Consider the following 24,435-nt stretch of genomic DNA (forward strand, 5'->3'; position numbering starts at 1 on the left):
AGTGGAATAGTAGTTCTCAAAGTGTAATTCAAGTTCCCAGCATCACCTGGGAGCTAGTTAGAAATGTTCATTCTTGGGCCTACCCAGGACTGGGGAGTGGGGCCCAACAATTTGTGTTTTAACAAGCTCTCCGACTGTTGAAGATTAAAGTTTGAAAACCACCGAACTCGAGAGAACTCAACTTAAGAGTCCAGATTCTCCACTGGGGCTCCACTCCAGTTGTACTGAATGGAAACCTCTGGTTTGCATTTAACAAGCTCTCAGATGACCATTAGATTCATTCATATTTCAAAGTCACTACTCCTGAGTTGGCTGCTTTTCTTTCATCCCACCACCCCATCCAGCCTGCAGGGCTTTGCCAAGTTCTATACATTTTATGTTTGCAAAAAACTTCCAAACCTAATGCTAATCATCTGAAAAACGTAAGATTTTTTTTTTTAAAAAAAAACAGACTCCGAGGCCCTGCTCCAGAATTGCACACAAAAACGTATTATATAAATGTGTTACATTTCATATAGCATAAATCATATGTTATTTGATATGTATGATACACATGATATCTATCTGAGAGCATAGTGAGGAATTCACCTTTATATTCCTGAACCCGACATAGCTACTCACAGAGTAAACATTTGGGCTTCACCATTAGCATTGACCCCCTTGCTCTATTTTAATGTGGACTTCATAAAGTCCTCAATATTAAAACAATCACAAATAATTTCCAAATTAAAGTACTGCAATTCTTTTTTTTTTTTTAAAGATTTTATTTATTTATTCGACAGAGAGAGACAGCCAGCAAGAGAGGGAACATAAGCAGGGGGAGTGGGAGAGGAAGAAGCAGGCTCCTAGTGGAGGAGCCTGATGTGGGGCTCGATCCCATAACGCCGGGATCACGCCCTGAGCTGAAGGCAGACGCTTAACCGCTGTGCCACCCAGGCGCCCCAAAGTACTGCAATTCTGATAATTTTTCTCTTCCACTCAAAATTTTTGACATTATTACATACAAATTACTTGGCTTCACATTCACCACCCTCTGCTAATCTTCTTACTAATTCATATCTCTGTTAATTACCTTATCCTCCAACCAAGCTATGTTCTTTTCTCTCTCTAGATACACACTGTACTTTGTGCCCCTCTACTTTGCCCAAGCAAGTCCATCCACCTGGAGTGTCACCTCCCTCAGTATCAATAACAAAATCAAATTCACATTAGTGTTATATCCTCCAATTAGCCAGTTCTAGGTGTCCATTAAGTAATAACTAACATTTATCGAATAATTTGTAGAAGCCAGTCACTCTGCTATGTCTTCACCTGCATTAACTACTTTAATTTTCGTAACTACCTTATTAGATAGCTACAACTATTTCCTCCACTGTTCAAAAAAATGAAACTCAGGATAAAATAGATTGAAGTGATTTTCCCAAGAGTACTCAGTAGCAAATAGTAAAGCTGAGAGTAAAGCTGAGATTCTGATTTCATATCCTGAGCTCTGAAATACTAGATTTACTGAGTCACAAATGAAATCTTTCCACCCTGTTAAATTGCTATAAAATTGTGTTGGAAATGATTAAGTGGTATTCTATACAATGGATTTATTCACTATTGATTAATTGATATAAAATAAGGATAAGATGGTAACAGATCACTCCCAAACATGGTTGCAAGTGAACTAAGCCCAACTTTTTTTGGGGGGGGTGGTTAACAGTAATTAAAACAACACCAGCACCACACAGAAATTAGCTTCATGTTGACCACCTAACTATCAGAAGAGACACTAAGCCTTTGGACTGAACTGTAACCAGTGGGGGTTGAATGAACTAGGCTGTGGTTTTTCCAGATCAAGCAGTCTGATATTCTTTATTTTTCCCAAAACATTACGATCACTAGGGCAGCACCTGCGGAAGAGGGAAATTTACCTTATAGCGAGAAGAGAGAAATTCCTAATACTGTCCAGAGAAACCTTGGCATCACACATGGGTAAGTATAGAGACTTTCCACTATGACTAGCAGATGACACCTGTTCCGCATCGCCTGATCTCAGATGCACAGTGCTTGGTTTTGAGGCAATGCATGCAGTCAAAATATTTAGTTTGTCTACAAATACATACTGTAACACAATTTAACAACTGCAGCACAATAAAAGAGATCGTGTGTACTTAAAAACTCCCTGTAATCTTTCCTGTTAACATTCACTTTCTGGGTAGTGTCTAATGAAGTCATCTTTGTTTTCAAGTTTTGAATCTTTCTATTTCTACAAAGTATAGATTCTATCAGTTTGTTTAGTTTATTTGAAACATCTCCATCTAGTATCAGGGAAATTATGATTTAACTGGGGTGGGAAGTGGAAGGGAATTGACCATGCATTGATAATTTTGAAATTCATTTCTAGTCTTTGAACTTTTACATAAATAAAATAGAAAGCATGGAGAGAAACACTTTCTACTTTTTCATTGGAATTGGAAATGGAACTAGGTAAAGGCACCCAGTTCTAAGTCCACAGTCTGCCTTCCACTGTAGAAATAGCACAAGGAATAAACTTGTGCTCAATAAGCTCAACAGGGGAATGTCACTCACACATAGTGACTAATGTGGCACCCAGCCTGCTCACCTTAATAAGAAGAAATCATATGTGAGCCTTAATGTTAGGGCATCAGTAACAACTTTATTCTGTAGCTGGTTAATTTAGATACAATTCTTTATACATCCCCAACATATGGTCAGTGTTAATTTTTGTAGGCTAAGATTTGTTACAGGTTTAAAAAAATAGTTACATCATCAACATCAGCTTTTTCATATTTGTCTTCCTAAATGAACTCTGACACTAAGCAATTTTACTGTTACCCCTGAGGAAATCCTATTCTGCCATCTCTCCCAAATCCCCATCTTTGGATTCCGCTTTATGTAAAACTAAAGGAGTTGTCAAATGCCTTTCAGAAAAACAAAATAAAAAGAATTGACATGGTATACATAACTGTCATGGGCCAAGATCTCATGTACATACTAATTTATCTAAACAACCTCATTTCCTGACTATCTTTTGTACCTTTCTGTTTTTCCTTTAAAATTATTCTCCCCCATTACACAATATTTTACAATGCTTACAATTCACTGGACTCAAAATTTGCCATGTCCTTCCTTAACATCATCTCATTTAATCCTTTCTGTTTTTTTAGCCAATTTACTAGTCCAGATTAGCAACATATGTTCAAGGAGTGTCTGGATTTCCAGTTATAAACTACAAATGCACAAGTTTGAGGAATTCAAATAACCCTGGCAAACTCTACCTTCAACTGTATCTACCAAAATGAAACCAAAAAAACCTCTCCCTTAAGCCTCTAAAAACATTTTCATAGAACGCAGAGTTAGAGATACCGTGCCACCTCTTTTAACTATGTAAATTTTCAAGACCTAAACTCTCTTCATCTCACCTTTATCTGCTTTTTGTTTCTAGATAAACAATTTGCTATAGGTCAGTCCATCTTTCTAACCCGATGTATGATGCACAGAATAGGTATGCTTAAATGGGACAAAGAACAATAGCTTATTGCAAGTCTCCCTTGGGGCAATAACGAAGATGGAAATTCAAGAGCTTCAGATATGGAAATGCGGTAAGATTGGCTAGTAATCAACAGAAGGGGAGGGAAAAGATCATGGGAAAAGGATAGGGTCACAGTAGCAGTAGAACAGTAAAGAACAATATATATGCACTGCTTCTGGCTTTTCGACCATGTTCCGTGTTCTCTGAGACCATTTTTTGTAATGTTCCAAGCACATTCTTCTTTAAAAGTCCCAGGAATGCTTCTGCCTTAGGACCTTGACTGTTCTATCTGCTCCCCCAAATCACCCCCCACGTGACTGATCGGCTTACTCCCTCAACTCTTTCAAGCCTTTGCTCAGATGTCACCTTTTCAGTGAGGGGTACTCTGAACACCCTACTTAAAAGTTGACAACTTCCCAGGTTCTTTGTCCACTTCTGCCTACTCCATGTAAATTGTTTATGTCGGCCTCCCCACAACCTCACCTTCCGTCGCTGGCGGACACCCCTGCCTGTCGCTTCTCCTTTAAATTTTGTCGGGAAGGGGCGGAGCTAGGGCTTAGCCTTACAAAAAGGAGGAGCAGTGTCCGTAGGCTCCGCCCACTTGCGTGTCGGGCGCCAGCGTGACGGACCCCCGGGATGTTCTCCTCTTAGTCCGCTCCGGAAACGCCACAGCGGACGGAAATATCACATGATCTTAACGTCAACGCGCCCGCGCCGCCTGAACGGACGCCCTCGGTTTCCGCGGGCTAGCGTTTGTGATTTCGGTCCTTTTTTCCCCCACGGTGTTGTGGCGTTTGGGGTCTTCTCCAGACTCTCGGGGCCTGCTTTGGAATTTCGCGATGTACCACAACAGTAGCCAGAAGCGGCACTGGACTTTCGCGAGTGAGGAGCAGTTGGCACGACTGCGGGCAGACGCCAACCGCAAATTCAAATGCAAAGCGGTGGCCAACGGGAAGGTGAGGAGTCTGGCGGCCGATTCCCTGCCCGGCCTCTAAACTCTTGAGCAGCCGCTGCCCACCCCCCTTTCCTGTTCTGCCTTCCCTGGGGCTTCCGCACACCTTCGTCTCCGCTGCCCGTGCCTCTGCGGAGCGTTTTATTTAATAAGCAGGCGAGTACTTTGCCAGGTGTAGTGGGTACAGAGACCGACAACGCCGTTAACGTAGTCGAATGGCAGAGGAGTAATCAGTAACGTGGCGAAGAAAAGACTTTGTAGGATGCTATCGTAGTGCGGGACCAGAGCTTTTTATTAGTCGAGAGGATAAGTAGGCGAAGGTTTTTCCCATTAGTTCACGGAGGGAAGATGGGGGAAAGGACGTTCCCTGCCGACAGAGCCACAGGTGCGAAGTGGGAGGTCGGAGTTGCAGGGCGGCTGCGTGGAAGGCTCCTGATCGTGTGGCAGAAGCTCCATACAGGTGCTTGAAAGGCTGGAGAAGGTATAGGCCGGGAACTTCTAAGCGGTAGTAAGGGGTTTGAGTTTACGACGATGAGATGGGGAACTTTTGAAAGATTTTAAATGGGAAATTAACCTTTCAGATTCTGTTTTATAAGATTTTATTTATTTATTTAACAGAGAGAGACAGCCAGCGAGAGAGGGAACACAGCAGGGGAGTGGGAGAGGAAGAAGCAGGCTCCCAGCGGAGGAGCCCGATGTGGGACTCGATCCCATAACGCCGGGATCACGCCCTGAGCCGAAGGCAGACGCTTAACGACTGCACTACCCAGGCGCCCCCAGATTCTGTTTTAGAAAGAGATCTCAGGAAACCTGGTAGTGAATGGTTTGGAGGGGGCAGGTGGAGGTAGGGAAACAGGGACGGTCAGTACAAACCAGTTGACTGAAGATGGTTTAGACTTTGATCCTGCCGGCCAGGTCCTTTCTGTTAAAGCTCCCACCGGTTTACTCTTCTTTCACAAGTACTACTACCCATTCTAGTACAAGCTTCCCTCTGGCAAGTATTCCATGTTTCAGACCTAGGGGTACTGAGCCACTTTACCTTTTACATTTAACTCACGTCTGTTTCATGCCGCCGAATTTTTGGACTACACAAAGTAGTACGTACTGTGCTGTGTACCAGGTACTATTCTAAGCAATTAGTAAGTGTTAGCTCATTTAATCCTCACAACTACCCCATGAGGTAGATGCTGTTATTATCCTTGCTTTACAGCTGAGGAAACTGAGGTATAGAGTGTTGAATAACTTTTCAGGACTACATTGTTGGTAAGTGGCAGAGCCAGGATTTTGAACCCATTTCTGTTCTAAATCATAATGCCATGCTGTCTCTATGAAATCAGTTTGTATTAATATTAGTTTCCTTGGGCTAGCATAAAAAAAATTCACACAATCTGGGTGGTTTAAAACAACAGAAATTTACTGTTTCACAGTTCTGGAGGCCTGAAGTCTGGGATAAAGCTGTAGTTTTTAAGGGAGGCTCTTTTCCTCTTTCGGCTTCTGGTAACCCTGGGTGTTCTTTGCTTCTACCTCTGTCTTTACATAGTGTTCTCTCTGTGTATCTTCCCATGTTCTGGTTATAAGGATACCAGTCATTGGATTAGGAGCCCACTGTACTCCAGTATGACCTCATCGTAACTAATTACATTTGTAGAGATTTTGTTTCCAGATAAGGTTACATTCCGAGGCACTGGGGGTTAGGACTTCAGAATACCTTTTTTTGGTAGTCCTAGTTGATCCGGTAACACTGCCTAGCAGATACTTGTTGTAAAATTGTTGTATTATTTACCATCTAGTGTATTCTGTAGAGAGTTTATAAAGACAAATAGGAGGGAATGTTTTTAAGGGCCATAATCATCGTGGAGACACGTGTTTTTTTTTTTTTTTTTTTTTACCTCAACCTGCGTGACTTGAGAATGAGCTGTTGAAAGCTTTCCAACCAATGACAGTATGTGTCTTCTTTTTGATTTATAATTGACATCAAACTTGAGAGCATATGCACACCCTCTGTCATGATTCTTTTTACTCTAATACAGCAAATGTCCAGCTGACATTCGAGAAATTGTGAAATGATGGTGTAGTTTTAGTTTATCAAATATTTCACTAAAACTGTTTTGTGTAATAATTAGCTCTATAAAGAGAAAAATGACATATGGGTATATTTCCCTTTGGTTGGAGATACAAGCCAAACTTCATCTGGACAGAGAAAAGTATTTTAAGATTTTTCATTTCATTGAACTTTTGTTGTAACTTTTGATCTAAAGGTTCTTCCAAATGATCCAGTCTTTCTTGAGCCTCCTGAAGAAATGATACTTTGCAAATACTATGAGAAGAGATTATTAGAATTCTGTTCAGTGTTTAAGCCAGCAATGCCAAGGTCTGTTGTGGTAAGTTATGATGGTGATAAAGTATAATGTCCTTTACCTGACTTCTGAAATCAGAACTCTTCTAAACGTGTAACTCAGTTCTTTGTCCACATTAGGCAAACTTACATATTCAAGCTTTTGTCGGTTTATGTATTTTTTGATAAATTCCTTAACTTAGGAATTCCTGTATCGTTTCCTGCAAAGTATTTTCATTCTCATTTCATTGTCAAAAGAGTTTTGAGATCTGCTAGACAGGTCATGACATCCTCATTTTATAGAGAAAGAAAAGATTACTTTCTGTCTGGGTTCTCAAATAATGAGCAATAGAACTGGGAGTAGAACTTAAACTAGTGCCTTTTCAATCTGACAAACATGTTTGAAATAAGTCATTCATTCATCATTCGTAATCAAATGCACCAGCGAAAACTCATGCCATAAGAAGTTCTTAAACCTTGATTAGGAGAAGCTGGAGATTTACCTTTGGGTAAAAAATTGTCTTGTGGTTGTTTGAGATGCATGGTTCTGAGGACTTCATTTGTGTGGGTGTGTTTACTGTGGTGTGGCACTGGTGAGGAGAAACAGGTAGTTAGAATTTTGTGGCTAAAGGGATTTGCATGCACTGTCCTTGAAATAGTTCCTTTAGTATATATTCTTGTTTATTGCACATAAGCTGCAGTTGAAAAGCTGAAAGATAAAAGAGGAGGAGCATAAAACATTTTTTCATAATTCTCTCACAGGTTTGCTGTGAAGATCAAATATGAAAGTCTGTCTTAAGTGAAAGACTATCTTAAGTTTCAAAGTTCTACGGAGTGGGGCGCCTGGGTGGCTCAGTTGGTTAAGTGTCTGCCTTCAGCTCTGGTCACGATCCCAGGTCTCTGCTCTGCAGAGAGCCTGCTTCTCCCTCTCCCTCTGCTTGCAGCTCCCCCCTGCTTGAGCTCTCTCTCTCTGTCAAATAAATTATAAATAAAATCTTTTAAAAAAAACAACAACATAAATATAGTTATACAGAGTGAATAACTTATGACTTAATAGAGAATAACTACCTAGGGAATAATCTCCATTTTTAAAGTTGAAAAAACTGAAGTAGCGAAATTTCTTTGCATAATGTGCTTATTTATAACTGATGGAAGTTTTTTGTTTTATTTCACATAAATTGTCAAACCTAAACTTTTAAAATATTTAAAAGGAAACTTCTTTATATCCTAAAATAGATAAACGTCTATTTCGTTGGTTCTAGCCAGATGACATGGTGGTTAAAAGTACAGGCAGGTCTTAGTTGAATCCATCCCTGTTCCTTATTACATGTGTGACCCAAATAAGACAGTTAACCTCACTGATAGTTTCCTTCTCTGTAAAGTGGAAATAGCAATACTTCACCAAGCTGTTGTAAGGATTAAAAAAAGATGATGGCTTGGTGCTTGGCACAGAGTCTGGCCCATGGGATACAGTCAGTAAATGGTAGGTGCTGTTTCTACTGTTTAGCTTGGCAACATGATCATGGTTCTATCACACAATCCAAAGTGGATTTACAAAGAAGGTTTATTGCCCCACCTGTGTTAATTCTGTCAGTGTTTTCACAAGATTGACTGGTTAAGCTGTGAATATTTGTATGTTTCTCCTTGATTTTTTCTACTCTCGTTGGCGTTTGTTACTCAAGTCTAAAATAAACACACACAGACTTTAAAATTAAGTCAGTGACCATAGGAAGGGTAACCAGGGTGGGTTAGGAAGGACAACAAAAGGTCTTTTGGCTGTGACATTTCCATAGTAATTCATCACAATTTATTTGATTAAAGAAGAATTAAGTTTTGGTATTTTGTATGGGTAACTTTTTCAAAGAAACCTTTGCATAAGTAAGTTTTAAAAAAATTCCTTTTTTTTAAGATTTTGTTTATTTATTTGACAGAGAGACAGCGAGAGAGGGAACACAAGCAAGGGGAGTGTGAGAGGGAGAAGCAGGCTTCCTGCCAAGCAGGGAGCCCGATGCGGGGCTTGATCCCAGGACCCTGGGATTATGACCTGAGCTGAAGGCAGACGCTTAACGGCTGAGCCACCCAAGCGCCCCTAAAAAATTTTTTTAACAAAATTTAACATGTATGTGTGAGTAGATTCTGATAATGTATTATTTTTAATCTTAGGGTACAGCTTGTATGTATTTCAAGCGTTTTTATCTTAATAACTCAGTAATGGAATATCACCCCCGGATAATAATGTGAGTATAATTCTAATTTATTGATTTTCATTTAAGAAAACCTTTATTTGTGTGGAAAAAATGAGTTCCTAATAAAGAGTAACTTAGAGTTGCATTCTGTTACAAATTTATACTGTCTTTATACTCCTTAAATATCTGTAATATTCCCTCCCTGTAATACTGATGGCATCTGAACTTCAACTTGTTCATATTCAAATTCTGTTTTCCTCAGACTGTCTTCCCTCATATCTGTTAGTGGCACCTTTCTTGTCTTTGTTGCTCCAAGAATCATTTGTGGTACTTCCTCTCCTTCTGTATCTGTCGGTTTACAAGTCTTGTAGCTGCAGATTCATTTCAGTTGAACAAAAGTCCATTAAAAATAAAGATGAAGCTAGTATGAGACTCATCAAAGAAGTTGCTTTCAGTCACATTGTCCCTGTTTCTCTCTTTTTCGTTTTCTTTTCTGCCAGTCTAAGTCAGGCCCTTGTTACCTCCAATCTTGATTTTTGTGGTAATTTTATTACTAGATTCTCACTCTGAAACTTATGGTAGTAGCTATGAGAGTTTCACAGATTACTGAGGTAATACTGCAGAGACTTCACTGATGGCCTTCCACAGTGTTCCTTCAACCTACCTTTCTTCCCCGGGCTTCCCGTGCTTTCTTCCCAGGTACATCTGTGTATACTGTTGTGTTCTTCCATCTACATTTCATGATTCAAAGTACTCTTAATCTTCAGTTATTTTTCCAGATATTTATGTTGAACTATATGAAACTGCCATTAAGTCAATATTGGTTGAATGCTGTGGCAAGATTATACAGTTCATCCTAATTATAGTGTCTTCTAATGGATAAAAAGCTTGAACAGAAAACTCTTTCTCTCTCTCTCTTTTTTTTTTTGTTTTTTAAGATTTTATTTATTTATTTGACAGAGATAGAGACAGCCAGCGAGAAAGGGAACACAAGCAGGGGGAGTGGGAGAGGAAGAAGCAGGCTCACAGCAGAGGAGCCTGATGTGGGGCTCGATCCCATAACGCCGGGATCACGCCCTGAGCCGAAGGCAGACGCTTAACCGCTGTGCCACCCAGGCGCCCTTTTTTTTTTTTTTTTTTTTTTTTAAATAAATTTCCTGCAGTGTCTAGCACAGTCACTTGTTAGGCATTTTTACAACTTACTTTTAGCAATAAAATATTCGGGTATTTCTTAAAGTATGTTCAGATCCCATTCCTGGCCTTTTTTTCTTCTAGGCTCACTTGTGCATTTTTGGCCTGCAAAGTAGATGAATTCAATGTGTCTAGTCCACAGTTCGTTGGAAATCTGCGGGAGAGTCCTCTTGGACAAGAAAAGGCACTTGAACAGATTTTGGAATATGAACTACTTCTTATACAGCAGCTTAATTTCCACCTTATTGTCCACAATCCTTACAGACCGTTCGAGGGCTTTCTCATTGATTTAAAGGTAATCTTGTTGATATAAAAAATAAAATGGTAGAATGTACACCTTTGCTATAGTTCTTTAACCAGAAAAATGAAAATTTTATTATAACTTGTAATCATCCTAATTGTTACAACACGAGCTCATCTAAAACGTGAATTTAGCTTGGACCTCTAGTGCTATAGTTCTCAAACTTCAGTGCCACCTAGAAGATTCGTTAACTCGGATTGTTGGGCTACAGTTCCAGAGCTTCTCATTTAGTAGATCTGCAACTACTTATCCAAAAACTGTGATGAGGAGGATTATCAGTTTAGAGTAATGCTTTCGAAGATTTGAGTTAACTCTTCTAACTCTGAAGTAGACTGTCATGGATCTGATTTAAAGAACCACATAAATTCTTGTTTTTAACTAGGCGATTGCTAAGTGATTTCTATTTTTAGTGCATTGTGAACTTGAATCAGTATGTAGGCATCAAATATATAAGGAAATAAGCATTGACAAAAGCAACTTAAGTTGTTTTGTTTGGGCCCTGAAAGGGGACTTGGATAGTGTAGTGAAGTCAAAATGGAAGTCAAAAACTGGTTCATTCATCTCGGTTGAGTGGCAAAATTTGGGTACATACCATATGCCAAACCATTGTGCTTGAGGATTAAGACAACAACAGCCTCAACTCTCATAGGTCTTACAGTCTAATGGGAAAGGTAATCCTATATCCAGTGTGCTAAATTGTTCCAGAAGGAAAGATACTGGATACTTCAGAATGGGATGGCAGATTGAGAGGAAGGGAAGACAGTTGTGAGAAGGGGTCATTTAGAGTGAAATTCAGAGCAAGAGTAGCAATTAGGTAGTAGAAGAACATCCCAGAGAGTCTTCTTTAGTTCAAGGTCCAGATTCAGGAAACCACAGTGCACTAAAGAACCTAAATAGAGCTTAGAAATAGAGGGGGAGTGCTGCCTGAGTGGTAGGTAGAGTCTAGACTGTGGAGGTGATCTTAAGGATTTTGAACAGAGCAATGGGAAACCAGCATAAGGCTTAAGTCTGGGCAGTGGCATAGTTAGGTTTGCAGTTTAAAAACAGAAAATCCTGTTGGCAAGCTCTTGCATCAGTCTGCGTCAGCTGTTTATTGCACATATGTGTGTGTGTGTGTGTCAGGCATAACGTGGAGAATGGATTAGAGTGGATGAAAGGGTACCAGTGAGATGCTGTTAAGAGTAATCCAGGCAAGGGGCGCCTGGGTGGCTCAGTCGGTTAAGCCTCTGCCTTTGGCTCAGGTCATGATCTCCAGGTCCTGGGATTGAGTCCCACATTAGGCTTCCTGCTCAGTGGCGAGTCTTCTTCTCCCTCTCCCTCCGTGATCAATCTCTCGCTCGCTCTCTCTAATAAATAAATTTTTAAAAAAAAATGTCCAGGGAGAAGATGGTGGTTAGTTTGACTTACAGTGGCTGAGTACAGAGAGAACTTCCTAGACTTACGAGATACCAGTCAGAATCATTAGAGCTTGAGGATTGATTTCATATAGAGATTGAGAACAGAGGAGGAACCCCCCGGTTTCCGGCCTAAGCATATAGGTAATGGTGGTTCACTTCCTGACACAGGAAACACTGGCATAAGACAGATTTGTTGATGATGGAGGGGTGGTGGTTGATGAATCTGGTTTGGGACGTAGTGAATTTCCAGTTTCTGCGAGACATAAGGTGTGTCTGGAGGTGGGAGAAGATGACGAAGCTATAGGTACAGATTTGGGTGTTGTTGCTCCTGGAAAATTTAAAGTGGATTGGCCGAAAGGATCGTTTAAGGGGTAGTTAGAGAAGGGCACCGGTGGCTCAGTCGGTTAAGCGTCTGCCTCTTGGTTTTGGCTTAGGTCATGATCTCAGGGTCGTGAGATTGAGCCACACATCACTCTGCGAGCATGGAGTCTGCTCGAGATTCTCTCCCTCTCCCTCCACCTCTGCCCTGCCCCTGCTCTCATGCTCGCTCACTCTAAGAAAATAAATTATTTTCAATAAATAAATAAAGGGTAGTTAGAGATATAAGAAGCCATTAAGGAGTCTGAAGAATATCCAGACAGAGAGGACTTTCTGGAGAAGTGAAGTAGAATACTTTTAGAAGATGAGCACAGGTCACACTCTAATCCTGTTCAGAATTCAGGCAAAGTAAAAGCAAAAGGATAATGTTTGCTGGATTTAGTGCCAGAAGAGTCATTTGTGATTTTTGTGAACTTAGTCTCCATTGAGTGTGGAGGAAGAAAGCGGATTGGAGCCAGTTGGGGAATACACAGAAGGTGAGAAAACAAGTTATTTATAACCTGGATTCAGCAGCTGGATTTTGAAGTAGAAAAAGGTGATTGATTGAGAAGATGGGGGAACTCCTAGAAATAGATGAGAGAGACAGTTTTTGTGTTTTGCTTTGTGGAAGAAACTGATGTGGAGAGCTAGTAGGGAAAGCTTAAAGGAAGAAGTGAAAAATCAGTACCTGAAGTTTCTCTTTGGAGTAAGGTGAAGGGGCTGGCATGGGACTCAAAGCAAAATAGAAGAATCGGCCTTGAGAGAATAATAGCTCTTTGAACAGAGGGAAAGGGGAAAGCATGGGTTGAGGACAGTATCACGCCTGGGGATTGGTGCTGACAGGAAATGGAGTGTCTTTCTTTGTTAAAGGCAGAGATCATTTACAGAGAGTGATGGAGTCTGAAAATTATCAGAGACATTGAGACAGATGGAAGATGTTGAACACAGTCACTGAAAAATGGGAGAACAAATTTTCTATGGAATATTATAGCTAGGCAGTGTTGAAGAGCCCTCCTGAGGTCAGTGAACTTGAATTTGTAGTAGTAGGACCAGACCTCTTGGTGGTATTGTGTTCTGTTGCAGCACCCAGAAATGTGGATATAGTTACAAAGCAGAAGATTGCTTGAATTCAGCCATTGTTAAAGTTTTGTCTGAAATATGTTGGCAGCATATTGGGGCAGGGGATTCTGGAGGGAAATGAGAATCAGCAGACATTGGTGAGTAGGGGCAAGTAGAGGGATAAGGGGATAAGGGACCAAAGGTTCTGAGGAGGAAGTCAGGGAATAGCTGTGAAGTAATTGAGCAGATATATTGGGGGAAAGGAGTACCGTGGTCAGAGTGGAATGTCTGAATTTGTCATATTAGAGGTCAGGCATTTCAGGATAATAAGACATGGGTGTGACTGTACAATTAACTCAGGATATATTGTAAGAGCATAGACGAGATTTCTTAGTGCCTTGGGACTTGAATGTGGATATCTGAAATAGATCTGAGGGCTTAGGATTTAGAGTTCAGTATAAGAAGAGTTTTCAGGGAATATGGGCTCATCCATATTCCTTGGGCATATTCTAAAAATAATTCTGTAATCAAACCAAGATCCATTTCCATTTACGTCTTCCCGGAAGTAAACTGTAAGTAGCAGGAATTTCAAATCTAGATGAGGTGGTGCTTTGATTCCTAAATGGCCTCCAGCTGAATCAAAGCTGCACTGCCTGGGAAGCCTTTACCTTGGAGTATGTGTTTCTTAAGTCAACTTCAAACCTCTCTTCCCCTTACAACTCAGGTGGAAAAGGTCAAAGAGAGGGATTAACATAAATCAGAATAGTGCCAAGTACTATACTGGGAACTTAAGATAAATTATCTTAAAGCATATATTTCTTAGTATGGGTTGTGATTAAAAAAGAAAAGTTTGAACAAGTCACTGAGGAAAAGCAGATTCATAAAACATGCAGCATTTAATGATTATACTTTTGATACATTCCGATGCTGAATACAAAACAATCTTACATGGAAAGATTAAGCTGGGGCATTACCTTTTTTTTTTTAAGATTTATTTATTTGAGGGAGCGTGTGCATAAGCAGGGAGGGTGGGGGGAGAGAAGGGGCGAGGGAAAAGAATCTCAAGCAGACTCCCTGCTGAACGGGGAACCCAGCGAGGGACTCCACGCAGGGACCATCCCACAACCCTGAGATCCTGACCTGAGCCGAAATCAATAGTAGGCTGTTGAACCAATGGAGACACCCAGGCACCCCTGGGGTGTTACTTTTATAGATAAAGAATCCTGTGTTAAGCATTTTCTTATTAATATAAATATTTTTGAACTACTATTACTGTATTAACTCGGAAAAGTGATAACATTTGCACTTTCTTTCTAGACTCGCTATCCCATGATAGAGAATCCAGAGATGTTGAGGAAAACAGCTGATGACTTTCTTAATAGAATTGCATTGACGGATGCTTACCTTTTATACACACCTTCCCAGATTGCCCTGACTGCCATTTTATCTAGTGCATCTCGAGCAGGAATTACTATGGAAAGGTATTAATCTGTGTTTTAGCTTCGATCAGACTCAGTTTATCCCTTCCTGGAGGCTGAGTTTTTAAGTGCGATTCACTTAGTGACTGTAGTCCTTTGCACGTACTGTGGCTGGTGAGGGTGACTGAGAGAAAAAAATGAAATGACCTTTTATTTTTTTTTAAGATTTTATTTATTTGAGAAAGAGACAGAGACTGAGAGCCCACGAGTAAGGAGAAAGGGGCAGAGGGAGAGGGAGAAGCAGACTGCCTTTGCCCGCTGAGCAGGGAGCTGATGCGGGGCTCGATCTAGGACCCTGAGATCATGACCTGAGCCGAAGTCAGACGCTTAAGTGACTGAGCCACCCAGGCATCCCGTCACCTTTTAAAGAAATCTTTAAAAATTGAGTATCTTTGAGCTGAGAGGATCCATTTTATGACTAAGTAGAAGTAAATCAGGTGATCCTCGAAAGACTGAGCGAGCTGTCCATAGAGAATGAACGTAGTTTTGTGAACTGGTAAGCACCATGCGCACAGCAAATATGTCTGCTTTATCGTTATTCTCCTGCTGTGGAGCGTGTGGCACGTGGAACTCAGTAGAGGTCTGTTGAATAAATAATGCTTTAGGGAATGTCCGAATGAATTGCACTCGAGCTGTTGACACCTATAGCTGATGCATAAATGCACAGTGAGAACCAGGCTTTGCGTTAAGCCCTTTACCTGAATTAAGTTTACTTGATTCTTTGCAACATCTTGTGCACAGATTAATTAAACATTGTTTTCATACCGGTTTGTAACTGAAGGACAGGCTAGTAGCAAATTAGATTTCGTAAATTTTTATCGTAATTTCTCTAGGATCTTTGAAGTTCTGCCTGATCTTATTCCTAGAAAAATCTGAGAAAGTTGATAAAATTTTCTGAACTTTAACTGTTCTCCGTGTTTGTAATACCCTTATCCATAATTTCAAAATCTATTGATAATGGTGGTAGAAAACGAGCAGATGTGATGTAGTCTGTATTCAGCTTAATGGGAGTGTTTGTATGTTTCCTCACAGAATATGAATGTAGCTGGTAACAGGCTGCTTCCCCAGACATTACTGGATTGCTGTACATTTCATGGTACTTTCCCTAGGTTCCCTTTCCAAATATTTCAAAACAAATCCAAGACGAGGGATTGTGGGCTTATGTTTAATTTATGGTATGCCTTTTTTCCACAAACACAGCTCACCAAATGTACATAAATACATACATTTAATCCCAAAGTGATATATACGTCCATTTATTTAACTAAACAAAACTTTATCAGGTGCCTTCTCTGTACGTTGCACTGTACTGTTAGAATGAACAAAGCTATCAATCCTTGTTCCAGTTAGGAAAGGTAGCCAGCAGATGGTTGCTATCTATGGAGTTTAGGTGTGAAGCTTCCATTCTCTAAGAGAGGAAAGCCTCTTTTCCACAATTCAGATTGCCAAATATTTGATTAATCTGTTGAAGCATCATATCTGATGCAGCATATATGCAGATTCTCCAGTGGTGAGATTGTCCTTATGTAGATGGAGAGGGATGAAGTTTATGTCATCTTGGAAGTATAGTTACAATTTCAGGTAGCCGAAACTGAAATTGGGGTAACTTGGGCTCATTGCAAATCAAGTGCACTTTTGAATTTCCCAGGGAGTATGAAGAGTTGGGCATTTTTTTTCCTTTGAGGAAGTATTTGTAAATCATTTTTAACTTCTGATTTACTTTGCAAACTTTGGGGATACATTGGAATTGCCTTTACATTTATTGCTGGTTTCAGAAAGGGAAAGTCCTTGTGCTGTTATATTCTGGATGATACTTTAGATTAATACTCATAGGATATTCTTTTGTTAGTTCTGAGTTGTCCTCTTTTTTACTGGATTTCGAGATTTGTTTTTCATCTCTTTGACTTCTTAAGTATTCCTGCTTGCTTATGGATTTTTTTTTAATAAGAATATTAAAATTCTAAACCAGATTGAGATTGAGTTGCTAACCTGAAGGTTCGTAGAGGTGTAAAGAGTCTGGTCAGCTAACTCTTCGAATCAAATGTATCACTCTTATGTTTAAGAAGTGGAAAAGAAAGGATAAAAAGAGAAGAAGATGCCAAAAGTGTGAGGGGTTTTAGGAAGAAAAAGGAAACGAAAAGACTGCTAGTTATTTTGAAATACTGATAACCAGAAATGTATTAATTACTAAGGGAGTTGATTTTTATATCTAATATTAATTCCCATCATAGATGATGAAGTTGTAACATCAGACTTAGTTATCAAAACTTACATAATATCATTAAATAATCTGGATAGTGTAACAGATAGCAACATTTCTTAAAAAATTGTCTGTTGTTGTAACCGTATTTCACCATGTATTCATTTTGCCAGTTTTCAGAGAAATTAATAATTTTTTTGCACTTGTGTTTGAAGGATTACTTATGCCCTCACAATCTGTTCACTTGGGCTTTTATCAATTGTAGTTCAAGTTCAGAGTAGGTGAATATTTAAATATAGAAATTATTTTCATGCTGCTATCATTGGTTCTGAGAAAAACAGATAATTAGGCTTTCTAGTCATTTATGGAAAAGTATTAACACTTTTGATTTGGACTCTATGCAAATAAGATGTAATAGATTTGCAAAGCATGAGGATATTCTTAACTGGTTTGAATACCTATTAGTCCCAAGAAGAGCACCTGTAGTTAACTTGATATTAAGGGGAGAGAGAATCCTTACTAGTACCATGTTCCAGCTCTGCTACTGCCTCGCTTTATGACTTTGGGCAAGTCACAAGATCATGACTTGTCTGTGCCTATGACTCAGATTGCTCAAATTGCTCAGATTGTAAAAGGAGTTAGATTCAAAGAGTTTATTAATTAGTACTTTAAATGTTATATTCATAACAATTTTCCTTCCCTCTGAAAGCTTATATATTCCAAAATTTAGGCAGATTTGAATATTAAACATCTTTTAAACTAAGTTGTATTAAACCCTTAAGACTATAATAGTTATAGATTATATAGTTTTGTGGAGTTCAAAGTATTGTTATTTAATACTTTTAAAGTAAATTAATTTTAAAATTGCCCTTAATGAAATGAACGTGGGGAAACTAATTTATGATGTCATGTTTCTCAAGAAGCTGTATGTGTTCAGTAGATTAAAACTTTTTTCCTTTCTTTACCAGTTATTTGTCAGAAAGTCTGATGCTGAAAGAGAACAGAACTTGCTTGTCGCAGTTACTAGATATAATGAAAAGTGAGTAACACAAGACACTTTATAAAATGTTCTTCTATTACAAAGCTACTTTCTAAATATCATCTTGATATTTAACCTGAGATATCATATAGATTGTTGTTTAAATTTACTTTCATTGAATTACCGTATCATGGGGGCATGAAGGATATATTTGTTGGTGGAGTACAAGTATAGGGCGTTGATGAAAGGAAGTAGTTTGTACACATAGAGAACTTACCAGAAAAGAAAACAGAAGATTCAGAAAGGGTTAAGTTTTAAAACAGAGTCCTTTTGAAGTGTACCCGGATATATGACAGGCACAGGAAAAGATCTAAAGGGAACCAAATTAAAGATAATACTTAAATTTGGAGTTCTGTGTTGTAATCAGCTTTAATTAATGCACGTTATTTGCTAGTTATATTGACACTACAAAAGCCGTGGTTCTCCACCAGGTGTGATTTTTGCACAACTGGGACACTTTTGGCTGTCAGAATTTGGGCGGGGGCGGGGGGATTGGCTACTACTGGCATCTAGTTGGTAGAAGTAAGCATGGTGCTAAACATCTTATAATTCAGTGTAACCCCTTGATCGGCTAAAAAATGGCTCCCAAAAAAAAAAAAAAAATTGGCTCCCCGAAGATACCCACGTCCTAATCCCCGGAAACGGTGAATGTTACCTTAGAAAGTCTTTGCAGATATGTTTAAGTTGAAGATCTTGAGATGGGGACTTTATCCTGGATATCAGATAGGGCATAAATGCATCACAGGAGACTTTGTTACAGAAAGGCAGAGGGAGGTTTGACACAGAGAAGGCAATGTGAAGACAGAGCACAGAGAAAGATTTGAAGATGCACACCTTAAAAATTGGAGTGATATGGCCACAAGCCAAGGGATGCTGGCAGCCGCCAGAAGCTGCAACAGGGAAGGAATGGATTTTCGCCTAGAGCCTCCAGAGGGAATGGGGCTCTGCTGACATTTTGATATTGGCCCAGTGAAACTGATTTCAGACTCTGGGGCTTCAGAACTGAGAGCGGAGAATCCATTTCTGTTGTTTCAAGCCTTACTGAGTTTAGAGTAATTTTTAATAGCTGACTCAGAAAACAAATATGGCCCCTCACAACAAAGAATTTCCCAGCCCAAAGTGTCCCCAGTGCCAGTGTTGAGAAACCCTGTCTTAATGGTTGAGTAAAGATTACCAACCGACCCCTCTCCTTCCTTCATTCTTGCCCATGTGTCACTGAAGGCTCATGGCTACTAAGCTTTAGGATTAAAAGTCAGTTGTGTTTGTCTCCCAAACTTTTGTGGTACTTGTCCCTGTTAACTAAATATGTAGTTGAAATATAGGGTAAACCAATAAAAAGATCAAAAATCATGATCTTGGATGAGGGTAGTAAATGAGGGTACTTTTTATATGTTTTGTGTTTCAGAGGTAAGATGCTTCAAGGCGTGTAAATACCATTTCTTGATTCTCTGCTTGAAATGATCTTGAGGGCTTTTCCTTCAATTGCGAGTGATGGATTTGTGATTAATGAATCATAAAATTGTAGGTCTTCAGTTCCACCACTAGAGGGTGCACTTCCAAAGATATTGTGATTTGGCCAGCGATACTAGTTAGGACCATGGAATTTAGTAGGTAAAAGCTTTAAAGATATAACCCATTGTGCTCATTGTACAGCTAACAGTTTTTGACTGATTTCTTCTCAGTACCCTTGTTTTACTCCACTTGTTTAAACAGAAGTAAGGATAGCTCTGGACAAAACACTCAGAGCTTTAACAATATTAAGGTATCTTATTCGTAATTTTTTGGAACAAAGACACTAAGCCACAAAGATTAATGCAGTTGAAAACACTGCTTTGTCTGCAAGCCAGCAAGCTCCACCTGCCTGGCACATGTAGCCGGCTAATAAGAAGTCCTGGATCTCTCTCCATTCCCCTAAAAATTCTTGAGATTTCAATTTTTTGGTTTATTGTAGTTGAATAACATAAACAGACTAGGGTAGAGGGCATTTTTGCAATTGTAAAGTCACTGACACAGTAGTTTACTTTTTAGCCTAAAGAGGACCTTTTTGTGTTCTTGGTGACGCTTTATTGTATAGGTTCTGCTTTTTGTTGAAGCGAGCGATCATTGACACATTCGTACTAAGCATCCTCCCTTTATTGCATGTCATCTAATAATGGTTTCCTCTGTAAATGAGAAGTACAGTCTTCAGGCCACCATCTGTAGCACAGAGTGTTGTAAGTACAGTTGGCAGAGAACAAAGCATGTTTACTAAATCATGGATTTTTAAAGCCTTAAACCTGAAAAAGTGACCACGGTGGGATTTGGAAAAAATACTGGCTAGATTTGTAGAACATGCTTCATTTTATGTTGTGTGGGATATGGGCTAAGCCGCAGACAGCTCTAATTACTTGGAAGTATGTATTCATTGGATTTTAATGCAGAACATTACAATCCTAATCACATTTCAGGAGTTTTGTTATTGTTTCCATAATAAGATGGGAAAATACTCAGCTCTCTATGGGAACAGGACTTTTTATTATCTAGTGTGAATCTTTTTTTTATCTCCACATAGGTATGAGAAACTTGGTAAAAAAATACGAGCCTCCCAGACCTGAAGAAGTTGCTGTTCTGAAACAGAAGTTGGAGAGATGTCACTCTGCTGAGCTTGCCCTTAACGCAATTACGTAAGTAGATGGGAGTGTTAGTCAAGGATAGATATAATTGTTATTGAGGCTTGCTCGTCCTCAAATCACTTAATTGGTAGATGTTTGCTTTTGTGGGGAAAAATGACTTACCTATTAAGTCGGGTAATGACCCACTTGACCACCTGACCACACTGACAGGCACTACTTTAGGACAAAATACCCATTCAGTATTTTTAATTGAGTGGACATTTCTAACAGGCTTATACATGAGATAACAGTTTGGCTTTCATAATACAGTTCTCCTCCTATGACTGATGTGTTCTTTGGCTTGCAGGCCTTCTCCCGTTACTCCTCATGACCTCTGGAGTCTTTCTAGGGTATCTCTGAACCTCTTTTGCCCTTTTAATGTTTGGGTTCTCTACAGGTCTTGTCTGAGAGAACAAGTATACTGTTTCAGACTTAGTTCTGTTAGCTAGAGCAGGGAAAGATGGCCTATTTCGGGGATAAACTTTAAATTGAAGACAGAATAAGTAGGAAAATGTGCTGTTAGATATTTTCTTGGCAGCCATAAGGAACATCTGTCTATAAGGTCTCTTATTTGTAGGCTGAATGTGGAAATCACAGAATTCGGGTTCTTTATGCTTTGCAAATTGAAGGATCCACTCAAACCTCATCTTTTAGAAGTTTAAACAAGTTGGGGGTCTGGGCCAGTAATAAGAATGGGAAAACTATTGTTTTCTCCTTTCTGTGGAATACATTCTGATTCAAAAGCTCTACCTTATTTGTTAATATTTAGTGGGAGTTAGCACTGCCATCTTACAGTTAAGATGCATCTGAGATGTTTTTATAACTGGTGAATATACTGTACTGCATCATGTCTGAGAAACCAGAACAGTGTTCCATGGCCTTCGGATCCAATTCTTTACACAGCCACAGGAGGTGAATATGCAAGGATTTATGAAACATGCAAAATGTGGGACTACTTTATTATATCCTAGCCATCACTGCAAAGCATGGCTTAGCTTAGAATTTAAAATTGGTACATCTCACTCGTGGGTTTGTGGTACACAAATGGAAGAGACAGAATTTCACAGAAATGAAAGAGTGGTTACAGAGAAGTGAAGAAATGTCAACTTGAATAAATCAAAGTATTGCAGCACTGATTATATTCTTTTCACATTGATTTTGAAATGGGCTTAGACCAAGGGTTGGCAAACTCTGGCCCACAGGCCAAATGTGAACTACTACCTGTTTTTAGAAAGACTTGTACTGGAACAGAGACATACCCATTAGTTTGCAGACTGTCTATGGCTCTTTTCACACCGCACCAGGAGTTCGGTAGTTGTGACACAGACTGTATCGCCTGTAAGTGTAGAGTATTTATATCTGAGCATATAAAGAAATGTATCACCCTCTGGATCAGACCATTGAACTATTAATCTACCCTTCTAGCTGGGTGACTGAACAGACCATAACCCAAAACCTCTAATTGCCAGAGCACCTCTTCTGACTGTGTGCGTTCGTACTGTGTCAGGCAAATTCTGCATCTCCGTGAGTACTTGGGAGGGGCTTTTCAGACTGTCTAAAAAGGACTTTTTTAAAAATCTAGGATAAAATGCAATAAATAACAAATTACTAGAATGAAATAGATAAAATATAAGCTGAAACTTTATTAGATTTTCAGCAGTCATAAAATTAATCGATGGAATTGCTATAAAATTTTCTAAACACAGTCTGTTTCTGTACTTCACCTTACTGCAAACTGAAAATGGTTCATGGCTGGTCCGTGGACCACACTGACAGGCACTACGTTAGGACAAAATAAAATTCCTTTTTCTTTCTTTCTCATTAAACAGTTAACTATATTGTCATTACTAAAGTCAGTACAGGTAAACCAAAGTTCCCTTTGACCAAAGCCCAAATCCAGTTGTGACTTCAGAGGTAATATTTAGTTGCTTTACCTTGGCCAATCTTTTCTGTGCATGTGTGTGTGAAATAAGTTTTTTCTCTTTATTAGTGCTTTCATACATACTGTACAACTTTTATAGTATCAGTCTTTAACTTTTGCCAGTTTAGGTGAGAAAACAGTATCACGCTGGTTATTTTAATTTGTAATTTTCCTATTACTATGAGGCATTGGTGTTTCTGCTTTAACAGTCATTTTTATTTCTTCTTCTGTATTGCCTGCTTACAATCCTTGTGCAGTTTTCTGGTGTTACTTTCCTGAGTTGGAGTTTTTTTACATATTTTATATACTTGTCTTTTCCTATATATTCTACAGCGATTTTCTTGTTTCTTTCAACTTACATGATATTGAGGAGATTTGTGTTCTGTTTTATGCTTTTACGTTGGAATACCTTTTCTTACCCTAAAGTTAATCTTTATTTTGCTTTGTGTTCAGCTGTTAAAACCATTTAGAATTATTTGTGAATGACATGAGGTACACATCTTATAATACTAATTTTTTTCAAATAAAAAAAATGTTATCTATCCGTTTTTTAAAAATTTGTAATTTTCCCCAGTTACATAGTCATCGTAGATTAAATTCCTATATATACATCGTTGTTTTTTGCCTATCTGCTCTGATTGATCATTGATCCAATTCTTGGTAATACATTAAATTATTTCATCTTTTATAGTGTTTTGATGATAACTGGGACAGGGGCCCCACACTTTATCCTTTCAGATTCTTTTTGCTATTTTTGCATAGTCTTGCATATCAGTTATACTTGACAGGTTCCATGAGAAATTTTATTAGAATTTTAGTTATCGTTAAAAGTTCAGTGCAATTCTGTCTCCTCTCCATAATTCATCTCTTTCCAACTACCATACCTTTGTTCTTCAGTAGATTTATATATATATATATAATTTCATATTTAATATATATGTATTTCACATATATATACATACGTATATATATATATAGCCTTGCTAGTTTATTTTATAGTTTCTGTTGCCAGTTATAGATAACTTATTGATGGCTGTTCAATTACAGGAAGAAGAGGAAAGGCTATGAAGATGATGATTACGTCTCAAAGAAACCCAAACATGAAGAGGTATGTTCTTCAAAGGTAAATTTTAAGTTATTCTTATTGTATAATCCATACTGTTAAGATTTTATTTTTCCAGAATGCAAGTATTACAGAGATGTGGGCTTTGAAGCCTTCATTTTTGTTTTTTGCATCCTTCTTGGCGTATATTGTCTTGCTATTATGGGATTTTTCTCACTTCTTTCTTACCCTGTTCTGAAGGGGGTATGATAGTTAATTGACGACGAATCCTTCCTATGGTTATGGAAGGCACCAGAAGTAGATATAACATGCTAAATTTCTCCTCTGTTTTTGATTCTCCAAGGATTCTTCTCTTACCCATTTCAAAAAAATTGTACCTTACACGTCAGATATAAATAATAAGAGGCAGAAGGTCACAACTGTAACCTTTACTCCTGACACTGGTGTAGTCTCGTGAGACCAAGCCATATTACTGTAAGATTGAACCTACTACAAATTGTCCTGGTTTATTACCTTCCTGTAATCAGAGTAAAAGGAGGTAAACAGTGCTGTTAAGCATCAGTATAATGTTATTCTTACTACGTTTTCTTTCCTTCTTAGGAAGAATGGACTGACGATGACCTGGTAGATTCTCTCTAACCATCTGAAATTGACTTTCCAGTGCTAACTAATCAACAGAAGGATGAAGCATACCTGGCATTTAACTTTATTGAAAAATGAAATAATGTGAAAGCATCAAATATATTAAACTTTTCTATTTAAATTTT

The 24,435-nt window shown here is 38.8% G+C and overlaps 1 protein-coding gene across 3 annotated transcripts; it reads left to right on the forward strand.

Annotated features, from left to right (window-relative positions):
• The first annotated feature begins 4,150 nt into the window (after positions 1-4,150).
• Positions 4,151-24,435, forward strand: CCNH (cyclin H). 3 transcript variants are annotated; one of them, XM_045796318.2, is made up of 9 exons: positions 4,152-4,494; positions 6,749-6,871; positions 8,989-9,062; positions 10,287-10,497; positions 14,634-14,797; positions 17,963-18,033; positions 20,585-20,696; positions 23,653-23,728; positions 24,269-24,435. In XM_045796318.2, exons 1-9 carry the CDS (start codon positions 4,378-4,380, stop codon positions 24,305-24,307), a joined length of 987 nt encoding a protein of 328 aa, XP_045652274.1. In that variant the 5' UTR covers positions 4,152-4,377; the 3' UTR covers positions 24,308-24,435. The 3 variants fall into 3 exon arrangements, with proteins under 3 accessions (XP_045652276.1, XP_045652274.1, XP_045652275.1); XM_045796319.2 differs by having other exon boundaries at positions 4,153-4,494; positions 23,653-23,713; XM_045796320.2 differs by lacking the exon at positions 6,749-6,871 and having other exon boundaries at positions 4,151-4,494.

This window comes from Ursus americanus, chromosome 5 (genome assembly GCF_024610735.1).
Source record: "Ursus americanus isolate L20-20 chromosome 5, mUrsAme1.1.p, whole genome shotgun sequence".
In the NCBI taxonomy this organism is placed as follows: Eukaryota; Metazoa; Chordata; class Mammalia; order Carnivora; family Ursidae; genus Ursus; species Ursus americanus.

Coding starts and splice junctions, on each gene's coding strand:
- CCNH (XM_045796318.2), top strand. CDS start 4,378: ATGTACCACAACAGTAGCCAGAAGCGGCACTGGACTTTCGCGAGTGAG. Junction 14,798..17,962: donor GCAGGAATTACTATGGAAAG/GTATTAATCTGT, acceptor TTTCTTTACCAG/TTATTTGTCAGAAAGTCTGA. Junction 20,697..23,652: donor CTTGCCCTTAACGCAATTAC/GTAAGTAGATGG, acceptor GTTCAATTACAG/GAAGAAGAGGAAAGGCTATG.